The sequence below is a fragment of the Augochlora pura genome, chromosome 4 (assembly GCF_028453695.1).
Source record: "Augochlora pura isolate Apur16 chromosome 4, APUR_v2.2.1, whole genome shotgun sequence".
In the NCBI taxonomy this organism is placed as follows: domain Eukaryota; kingdom Metazoa; phylum Arthropoda; class Insecta; order Hymenoptera; family Halictidae; genus Augochlora; species Augochlora pura.
Window position 1 is genome coordinate 10611872 of NC_135775.1, and position 10142 is coordinate 10622013.

A 10142-nucleotide genomic window follows, 5' to 3' on the forward strand; every position below is an offset into this window, starting at 1 on the left:
TAGTAACGGAAATATTGAAATAGCGCGTGAAAAGAACTAAGATAGAAGTAAAGAATATATTTTCCTTTTAATGCGTAAAATTTGTTGTTCTCTCAAGAAAACAAAGATCTTGTTAATAGCAATATTTGTAAAACGAAAACAATATTTAGTAATATGACAACGATCACCCTCAATAAAAAACAAAAATTGCAAATTAAAGTTACAACCCAACAAAATAACGAGTAAGGGTAATATTGAACATTATTTAAAATAGTGGTGCTTAAAAAATCAACTAATTCAAACAGCTAAATTTCCTTTATTGCTTAAAAATGTTTCACTGTTTGTAAAACAACGCTTAATTGTTATTTTTTTCTTTTTTGGCAGTTTTTTAAATTTATTTATTAAACTGTACCATGTAATCCATTTCGTCTGACCAGTCTTATAATGATTGATAGCAGAAAAATATAAAAATTTGAATCCTAAACACAATGCAAAGTATAGAAATAAAAATGTATACAAAAACGAAACATCTTCCTGCAGGTATCAGCACAAAATGTCTAACTTTAGTTATTTACCAATTAAAGTACAAAAATGATATGTCTATTATTGATTTCTGCTAAGTTTTTGTGAATACAAATTATTACACAAAAAAAGATTTACAATAATTTACAAATATAATAAGTGAAATTATAACATCCGCCTTCAGGAACAAATTTTTCTGTGTATTGAAATTGTATAATTACGTTACTTTTTCATTTCACACATACCCATGCGATTATAAATTTTAATAATCTCCTACACATCCAATAAAATACCACGAGATATTTTACATTAAATAATTCACTTTTACCGTGGATACACGATTTTTATTTGAGATTACATGATACGAAAGAAGCTTGGTAATCGTCAATCGACGTATTAACCTCGAAATTTAAAAAAAAATGTAATGTTTCTTAAAAAAAAGAAAATTATTTTTCTCTAATTAAGCAAGAGGTTTGGCAGACCTTCTATATTTTGTCTAAGATCACTAAAACGAACATAATTTGTGATCAAATTTTAAATTCTATCAATCTTGATAATATGGAAACATGTTTCAATCCACCGTTGAAATTTATTTTGTTCCCACTACCTCTTCGCAGAATGAAAATTTTAATTTTCAGCCAAACATAACTTCCGTACGTACGATATTGTAAACGATGGACCGATATCATTTTCCATTTTTCAGGAGAAATATTCGGAGCTTTTTAACCGTTCACATATACGATTTGAAATGTTCATCATAAAGCAAGCTTCTCCATTTCATTCAACAAATCAGCTTCTTTCTGAATCTTGTCCAATTGATTGATTTCTAATCGTTTTCCTTCCTCTAACTGCTTCTTCAGTTTAGTAATTTGATCTAATTTCTATAATAAATAGTGAATATAAAAATCGCTTGTATCGTTTGAACTTTTGTGTGGTGAAAATTCTTACCGCTTTAATCTTTTTTATTTTCTTACTCTTCTCCGCTTCATCGATACATTGAGGAACGTTTGCAGAGACTAAACTCTGACTGTTTGTGCTTGTAGTAACTTGTCCATTTGTACTTGGGCTAGTAGATGCAGCCCCTTCTGATTCCTTTTGACCCTTCGTCTTTTTTTTTGCTTTATTTCATAAAAGCAAAATATAATAATTCTATAAATTCCACAAAATACTCACATTTTATAAATTATGGTAAAAAGTTTATTCTATTACCAGTTTTTTTTTTCTTCTTAAATGGACAATTAGGTGTTTCAAAAGGTAAACATTTTCCTCTGATAGTAGGTGGCCGATACGCTTGTTTTGAGGCTTTAAGTAAATTATAAAAAAAATATTATGATTATCCTTATTCTTCCATCTTAATACTATTATTAAGTATTATACACTGTCTTTACCTTGAGGTTGGCTAGGAGCAATACCTTCGACAACTTTATAACTTATTGCTTTCTCTGGAAATGTATTAGGAGGGAATGTTTGCCAAAGTACTTCCCATAATTCCTCCTGTTCGTTCCATGGTCGCTCATATAACAGTGTTCCAGTATAATGCCAAATTTTAAATCTACAAATAAATAAATATTAATCATCAGAGAATTGAAATTATTCACAAAAAAATTTCTTTTACGTTTTCTGTAGCTTACCCATTACACATTCGAAGTCTCGGTGCTGTGGTTGCAGTCATAAAGTGTTCTCCATCTGGAGACCACTGAAGAAGCGTTGTATCGGGAGCTTCTGCATTAGCAATTAATTTTTTCGTATTTACGTCCCATAACTCGATATGACCACGAAGATTACCAAACCCAGTCAATATAAGAAGTGCATAGTGGTTAAGGAATTAATTATTTCTTAAATACAGAAACTCTGTAATAAAATAAGTGTAGTAATAAACACTGTAGTATGAAAAAGGATATTATCTCCACGGGGACTGTAGTATATGCTATTTCGATGAAGTGTACCAAACTCGAATATTGGTTGACACTGAAGGTTAAATAATGTCGTGTCAGCTGGCATAAAACCGTGTATGACAACAAATTCATTTTTTTTTGGAGACCATTGAACTGCGTGTATGGGTGGTTCTTTTTCTAAATGAAAAATAATCAAGAACAACAATTATAAGTATATAAATTTATGTCAATGCACACTGATAATAGAAAAAGTACTAACTAAATGTGAGCATGGCAATTTCACCCTTTGTATTAAGATAATGTAATGTTTGTTTTCCATAGTACGAAGAACCTGTTTTGTCAACTTCTGTAGATGTCAATAACAAGGCATGTGCTCCAGTATAATTCCAATAAACATTCAGTTTATCTGCCTGAGAAGAAAATGGTATAATTTTCTGGAAGTAAGTCTGTAAATAATTGATACAAACAAAATTATACCTGAAAGAAACTTTTGGATGCTACAGGATGTGAAGCATCAAGATTAGGATATTCGAATAATTTTCCATATGCAGGTTGACCAGATATTCCTATGATGTAAATCAAATTAATTATAAATCCAGTCCAGTACTTATATTTAAAATATAATGTGATGTGTACAATTTAATCTTTTGGTATTTAATGTGGAGAGTACTATTTTAGAGAGCAGTATTTTTACATTATTTTTGCATCATGTAACAATACAGTATCAAAATAATTTTAAGTTTATATACTTCGTAATAATTACCTACTATATACCTCTATTTATTCCCTATGATTTTAATTATGTACTTACACATAAAATAGTGCATGCAATAATCAGGGAAATTTCCCATTACTGGCGATCCCAATTATATACTCATACTTGTCTACATCTCAAAATACCATTATGTGTCAATATTCGATTGTACTTGTTTACAATATTAAAATGTTCTACAGATATAATTGTCTTATAATCTTCATTCCACCTGTGCATTACATGCTTGCCATGCATATTTGCTTTATAATGAGAGAAACTGAAATAAAAAAGTATTTCATAAAATATGCCAATTTTTATCTCAGCTACACTTGAACTACTGATTAAACATTTCATTGAGTATGTACATCTAGTAACTCTAGATATATTATAAGCATTGCTTATATTTACAGGGAAAACATTCTTGTATTTTTGTCAATTTTAAGTTTCATTAATTTATCACAATATCTAATAACATCGTGAAAAAAGTTATATACTCTCCACATATAGGTACCTTGGCATCACATAAATGTATTCATAACTTAATGTTAAATAAGTACAACAAAATGTAATTACCCGGCAAATAACAGATCATATAATATGGAGAACAAATGGGTGAAATACTAAAACTAGCAACTTTGGCTGTATTTATTCTGTTAACAATTTTTTGAAAATTGCCATCCTCATACAGAACAACATCTGCACCAATTAATATGCCACAGATTTTCTCATCACTTGACCACTGAGGTTCCCTGTATAAGCATGAATGTATATTTAAATATATATTAATATCTTAAAACAGAGTTAAAAACCAATTCACTTAATACGTACATAAAGATAAAAATATTCTTAAAAAAATATATTAACAATAACTATAATTCTTTTAAGAATACAATTGAAATACTATACTTCAAATAAAATAAATATTTATGTAAATATTATTTCTTTTTTCTTATTTATTATGTAAACATTACATTACCAATTTGCCTGTCTCTTCTGTATGTATTTTTTCACTACTTCTCCATTCTCTGTCTTCCATATGTGAACATTAGGTTGTGGTCGAGGATCAGATTGTGTCACTATAATCAAAATATTAACACCTTTATGTTTGAAATTATTATAATAAAATGTTTATATATATAATATAAAAAAAATTATTATGAATATAGTAAAAAAAAACACAACAGCAAAGTAGTAATAAATAATATACCACTGACAGGTTCCCATGCCATAAAATAGTTGCCTTGGCTGGAAAACTTTATTGAAAAAATCTTGGATCTTGAGATTTCATTAACAAGTTTCCATGAACTACATTCCAAAATTTTTGTCGTGGCTCCATTGACCCAAGCGAAATATCGTCCTTCTGGACTAAAAACCATTGCTCTACACATTTTACTGTCATCCTTAGGAAATGATTTAACTGATTCATATGATGGTGGACCTTGTCCTAAGCTGACACCATTAGAGCCTCTCACTATAAAAGATGTGATATCTTAATATCTCATAATAAATGTTATAATAAATCAATATTATCTTATTATTATTAGAATAATTATTTACTATAAATTAAAAATAATATAAGTGACAACATTTACCATCTATTATAACAAATAACATATTACTAAAATAAAAATAGAAAAATACCTTGACTAGAAAACAAATTTAAAATAATTACAAATTATTCATGAAGTAATGTAATACTATCGAAATTATACACATACAGAATTTAATTATAATAGCGCGTACACTTTCATATTCATAACATTTTATATATTTATTTTGCCATGAATATATCTTTCAGTAACAAAATGCCACATGACACATTTTTGTCCAGTCAGTTGCCGCATATGATGAAACTTGGTATTGTTTTATAAATAGATGTTTAATGCGGCCACATATTATTCAAGCAAGAAATATCATATCAAATCAAGTTTTTAATTATGAAGACTACCTAGAAAAATAATGGAAAAATGCTTACCAGCGACACAAGGAACAGGTAACGCCATTTTACCTCCGTTACCATGTGGTACCGTAATATCGAGTATCGACCACTCTTGCCAGATTGAGGAATTTGTCCCTCGAAAAGGATTTCTTGCACATGCGTCGCCAACATCATATGTAGGAAATCGTGCATGCATATAACTATATGTATTCCTAGATTTTTTATATTTATTTAAGTTTTTAATTAAACAATAAGATTGTTAAAATACTTTATATAACATCTTCTTATATAACACTTCTTACTTACTTTTATTTATATGGAAAATATGCTGGTAAAGTTTAACAGAAATAAACTGGAACACCCTGTATATCATCTATAATTGCCAATAATATGCCAATAAAATAGTTTCTATTAACTGAACGTATTGAATAATAAAATTCGCATACCAAATTATTTACCGTAATTACTATGACAAAAAAGATATACAAATTTCTGTTAAAAATGATAACGGACATGCAAACTCTACTTATTTGGCAACATCCATTAGTTTTTGAATGTTCAACAAAAAGTCGATTATTCAACTCTTCTGAAAATGAACATCTATTTTCAGTGGTATGTTTTAGATAATAGATCTGTTTTCAAATCATATTCATATCATCATTTGAAGTTTCACATAGTTTTGGCTTAGCGTTATCTATCACTGAGAAAATACATAGTACTGCATTACGTGGAATTATATACATGTACAATTCTTATTCAAAGATAAGAAAGTGCTTAGTTTTCAATTATTTTTGTTGCTTCTGAAATTGGAGAACGTAAGAATTAAGAAACATGTAAATAAAAGATTTGTTGTTATCATTGCTGTACAAAAGAAATATGATCTCCTGTAATCGACGATTATATTATTAACTCTTTCCGGTCAGAATGCTTGGATCTGGATCAAGAAGTAACCAGTTCGTTATAGCGCTCATTCGGTGTATGTTAGCGCACACTTAATGTTATGCCTGATGAATTCCATTCTGTGTAGTATATATTACGTTTTATATTTTGTCTGTATGCATCTAATATTTTTTGAAACAGTCTCCCATACGTGACTGTAGTGACACAGTTTATAGTATAAAATGAATGTTAAAAATATAACAATGAAAAGATAAAAGCAGTACTAAACTACCTCAATTACAATGAAATAAACCAAATTACAACGAAACTATCTAAATTAAAAGAAAACCAAACTATTTTTAAAGAGACTTTCTACATATAAAATCAAATTCTATGATTGCAATGGTGAAAGTATCTTACCGGGTTAAGATCGAAAAGGGATTATTGAACACCCTGTATACGGCAGAAATTATATGTCAGCATCCTATTGCCTGGGGTATGGCAAGTTCATGTTTTAGGTAAGCAATAAAGACTCTGAGTTATTTTTTAAACGTATAATTATTTTGTTCTTGTTTTATAATCACATATAGAAGACATAAACGTTACGAGTGATTCACACAGATTCTACACATATATTTTCCTGTTTTTCTTCTGACACATGTGAGGTTATGTTTTCATAAATATAATTTCTAATTACTAATAAGAATGGACAGGTGACAGTTAAACCGGATCAAGTTTTTTTATATGTACTTGAATAAAGATTTTAAAATTAAGTAACAGTGACTTAAATGAAATAATTCTCAGTCATACTTTTTAATCTTTCTATGATTATATTTTGAGAACTGTCATTTCAAAAAATTAATAAATACTATTTTTAAATTTCTTTTGTAGTAATGTTGACGAGTATGGCTTTGAAAGACCCAACGATTTTGACTATGAAACTTATGAAGATTTTATGTCGGAGTACCTTAAAGTACTCGCTAGAAGGGCAAAAAAATGGGCTGAGATTATTGGTAAAGGAAACTCATTGCAACGTAGTATTACAATAAAAAGATATGTCCGCAAAGGCATACCAGGTGAACATAGAGGTTTGGTAAGTATATATGAGAATCAAAATAATTTATTATCACCTAGCTAATCAAAGAAATTGATACTTAAAGGTATGGCTATCTGTCAGTGGAGGAGAGGATATGAAAAATGCATCGCCAGATCTCTATGAAAAACTGTTACAGTCTTCACATAATAAACAAATAGAAGATATTATAAAAACTGATTTACCAAGAACATTTCCTGATAATATATTTTTCAATAATACAGAAAATCAACAGCATCAGTTGTACAATATTCTTTTAGCTTTTGCTCATCAAAATAAGACAGTAGGATATTGTCAAGTAAGTTTATTAAAAATGATTATGCTTATACAATTTGTGGTTATGTAAATTAACATTAACAATACCAATTTTATAAAAGTAATAATAAGACAGAAATTATTACATTTTCTTTTTAGGGTTTAAATTATATTGCAGGATTATTACTACTTGTTACAAAAAATGAAGAAACAGCTTTTTGGCTGTTAAAGGTTCTAATAGAAAAAATTTTACCTGATTATTATACATCAACTATGGATGGTTTGCTTACAGATATAGATGTTCTTGCAGAATTAGTCAAGTAATGATTTTAAAAATTATTATTGATAGTTTATAAATTACATAATATATATACATACATTACTAATACTTTTATAGAATAAAAATGCCAGAGATTTATCAGCATGTTACAAATACAGGCTTACCTTGGGCAGTTGTTACAACGAAATGGTTTATTTGTTTGTTTGCAGAAGTCTTACCAATTGAGGTAAAATTAATCATGCATTTTAAGTTATCATGAATTTAACGTTTTATTTTCATTAAAGATGTTGTGAGTAATATATGTGTAGAGTTCAAAAAATCATTTGTAGTTCAATGTTTTATATTAATAATTGAATTCTTGTTTGGATTGCCATAAACTATAGAAGTACTGAATAAAATGTTTACAACTTGGCAGACTACGCTGCGCATATGGGATTGTCTGTTTTATGAAGGAAGTAAAATTATTTTTCGTGTTGCATTAACTCTCATAAAAAGGAACAAAGGCAACTTACTTGCGTGTCAAGATTTTACGACATTAGCAGAATGTTTTAAAGAAATAACAAAAGACAGTATTGTTTTAAAATGTCACGAATTTATGCAAGTAAGTACAATTATAAACTTATCTAAGGACTAAAATTTTGTATGTGATAAGTAATAACATCAATGAATTCTTGTTGTCTTAGAGCATATTTAAAGTACCTGGATCGCTGCCTGGTAGCACCCTTATAAAACTACGAACAAAAATCTCACGGGAGCGCATTGAACAAAAAGAAAGTAAAGTAGACAATAAGATGCTCTCTTGAGAAAGAATCTAGTCAATATATTGTCTTCATGTAATTGCAAACTGATTATGTCATGTAAGATTGTATTATAATATTACATCTACACTGTTACTGTAAATACGAATTTAGCACGAAGGTGAGACAATATACCGATGATGTTCATATTTTTTATTTATATGATTCTTTATACATTTATTGTTTTTAAAAAGAGAGAATATGGAAATAGGCATTAGTTACACTTTATATTCCATAAGTTGTAATATATGTGTACTGATTATATTTATATCATGTATTAAGTATTTTAAGTACTGTAATTTTTAGCTCAATTAGTCAGTATTGAAATTAAAACCACCACAGTAATGTATCTATATACAAATGTCTTTATTCTAAGTTAAGATATAAGATTGATTTGTGTTAATTAGGTATGTACAGAAAAATTGTTCTAAAAATTTTAAAATTATAATTACATTTACAAATATATATGTAATACAAGTGATTTATTCTATTTCATTTTTCTAATAAATCTTTTGCTTCATTAATTTTTGCAGCTATATAAGGTGATCCACCTCTATCGGGATGATTTACAGACATAACTTTTTTAAAATGCTCCTTTACTTTTACTTTGTTTGCAGTAGGAGACACACCTAATATTAAACCAGCTTCTCGACGAGTCATTTTATTTTCAAATCCTCCTTTGTAGTATTTACTATTTGTTAATTTCTGGGAACCAATATTTAGTTACAATATTTGCAATAAGGATAAAAATCTCTTCTTGTTTGAAATAATTTACCTGAGCATCTAATGATTTAGCAGCTTCTGACATTCTTTGGGACCATGCTGGCATCCTCTTCAAAACATAACGCCCAGTAAAACCTACCACAGCAAGGCCAATGCCTGCTGCAACAAGTGAACTGGCCTAAAAAATTAATATTAAAGACTAGAAAGAAGTATTATAGGCATAAACATGATTACTTAATGCATCTATCTAGAAAAAGATAGGTAAAAATTTTACTAACTACTTAAATTAGAAAATAAATAAATAATAAAAGACGAATCAAAGAACTATTTTTGATTATGTCGCAATGTGATTCCGGAGAACATAATTTGATAAATAAACTATTTAAAAAAATAATATCATAATAACCATGATGAAACAACGATGTAATATACGACCACATGTATCATAACCACTTTATATATGTATTTCTAAATAAAAAACATTGAACAAAATGATTGCAATTATTAAGAGTGAATTACTAAATATCCTAGAACAATTGTAATTTAAATATCAGTATTACAAATAGAATTTTCAACGTATTCTTACCATTCCACTAGAATTGTCAAAACAGGATAGAAGTTAAACGCAAATATTTTGACGCAGCAGACGAACTAATTTTGTTAGGCCATTGAGTGAATTAATGAAAGAGCTTCTCTGCGACTGTTCTTCGAAAATAGCTAAAACTACAGCAGCGCTAATTATTTCAAAATGAAGCATGCTCTTCATCTACTTAGTAATAATATAATGTGATAATAGAAGTATAGAACCACTAAATATAAATAATATGTTAACAGTGCATAAACTGTAGCAATTCAAATTATAATAATAAAATTTTGACTTTATTGCATACACATGTGTGAACTATTCAGATAGAAATATGAAATGTTTCCATATATTTATAATGGGCCCTACTTCTACACTCTTCCAAGCCATAGCTCGATCCGTTAGCGAGGGTCGGTATAGAAATTTTCTTTACTGTGGTTGGC

At 28.5% G+C, this 10142-nt stretch overlaps 3 protein-coding genes across 5 annotated transcripts; 1 reads left to right on the plus strand and 2 right to left on the minus strand.

Annotated features, from left to right (window-relative positions):
* Window positions 1-279: 279 nt before the first annotated feature.
* Eif2a (eukaryotic translation initiation factor 2A) lies at window positions 280-5233 on the minus strand. Its single transcript, XM_078178492.1, has 12 exons — window positions 5126-5233; window positions 4358-4621; window positions 4127-4226; window positions 3724-3899; window positions 2874-2962; window positions 2656-2806; window positions 2403-2573; window positions 2133-2307; window positions 1890-2053; window positions 1711-1803; window positions 1450-1619; window positions 280-1382 (listed from the first exon to the last, which is right to left on the minus strand). The coding sequence occupies exons 1-12, from the start codon at window positions 5151-5153 to the stop codon at window positions 1257-1259; spliced, it is 1707 nt and encodes a 568-aa protein (XP_078034618.1). The 5' UTR covers window positions 5154-5233; the 3' UTR covers window positions 280-1256.
* A 765-nt stretch (window positions 5234-5998) lies between these two features.
* On the plus strand, window positions 5999-8856 carry LOC144468785 (growth hormone-regulated TBC protein 1-A). Of its 3 annotated transcripts, none has more exons than XM_078178493.1 (7): window positions 6002-6486; window positions 6860-7061; window positions 7129-7359; window positions 7476-7636; window positions 7714-7822; window positions 8012-8197; window positions 8280-8856. In XM_078178493.1, the coding sequence occupies exons 1-7, from the start codon at window positions 6362-6364 to the stop codon at window positions 8397-8399; spliced, it is 1134 nt and encodes a 377-aa protein (XP_078034619.1). In that variant the 5' UTR covers window positions 6002-6361; the 3' UTR covers window positions 8400-8856. The 3 variants fall into 3 exon arrangements, with proteins under 3 accessions (XP_078034621.1, XP_078034619.1, XP_078034620.1); XM_078178494.1 differs by lacking the exon at window positions 6002-6486 and adding an exon at window positions 6522-6628; XM_078178495.1 differs by lacking the exon at window positions 8280-8856 and having other exon boundaries at window positions 5999-6486; window positions 7980-8130.
* Window positions 8816-9862, minus strand: LOC144468786 (mitochondrial import inner membrane translocase subunit TIM14). The gene is made up of 3 exons (XM_078178496.1): window positions 9703-9862; window positions 9169-9294; window positions 8816-9098 (listed from the first exon to the last, which is right to left on the minus strand). Exons 1-3 carry the CDS (start codon window positions 9703-9705, stop codon window positions 8886-8888), a joined length of 342 nt encoding a protein of 113 aa, XP_078034622.1. The 5' UTR covers window positions 9706-9862; the 3' UTR covers window positions 8816-8885.
* Between the last annotated feature and the right edge of the window lie 280 nt (window positions 9863-10142).

What these genes read in the sequence shown, in the direction of transcription:
- Eif2a (XM_078178492.1), bottom strand. Translation starts at nt 5,153, where the DNA reads ATGGCGTTACCTGTTCCTTGTGTCGCTG. An exon ending in CAGAAGAGACAGGCAAATTG is followed by an intron (nt 3,900 to 4,126) that starts GTAATGTAATGT and finishes ATGCTTATACAG; the next exon opens with GGAACCTCAGTGGTCAAGTG. An exon ending in TGCTCCTAGCCAACCTCAAG is followed by an intron (nt 1,804 to 1,889) that starts GTAAAGACAGTG and finishes ATTTACTTAAAG; the next exon opens with CCTCAAAACAAGCGTATCGG.
- LOC144468785 (XM_078178493.1), top strand. Translation starts at nt 6,362, where the DNA reads ATGATTGCAATGGTGAAAGTATCTTACCGGGTTAAGATCGAAAAGGGA. An exon ending in ATGGCAAGTTCATGTTTTAG is followed by an intron (nt 6,487 to 6,859) that starts GTAAGCAATAAA and finishes TTTCTTTTGTAG; the next exon opens with TAATGTTGACGAGTATGGCT. An exon ending in AGACAGTAGGATATTGTCAA is followed by an intron (nt 7,360 to 7,475) that starts GTAAGTTTATTA and finishes TTTTCTTTTTAG; the next exon opens with GGTTTAAATTATATTGCAGG.
- LOC144468786 (XM_078178496.1), bottom strand. An exon ending in CTAAATCATTAGATGCTCAG is followed by an intron (nt 9,099 to 9,168) that starts GTAAATTATTTC and finishes ATTGGTTCCCAG; the next exon opens with AAATTAACAAATAGTAAATA.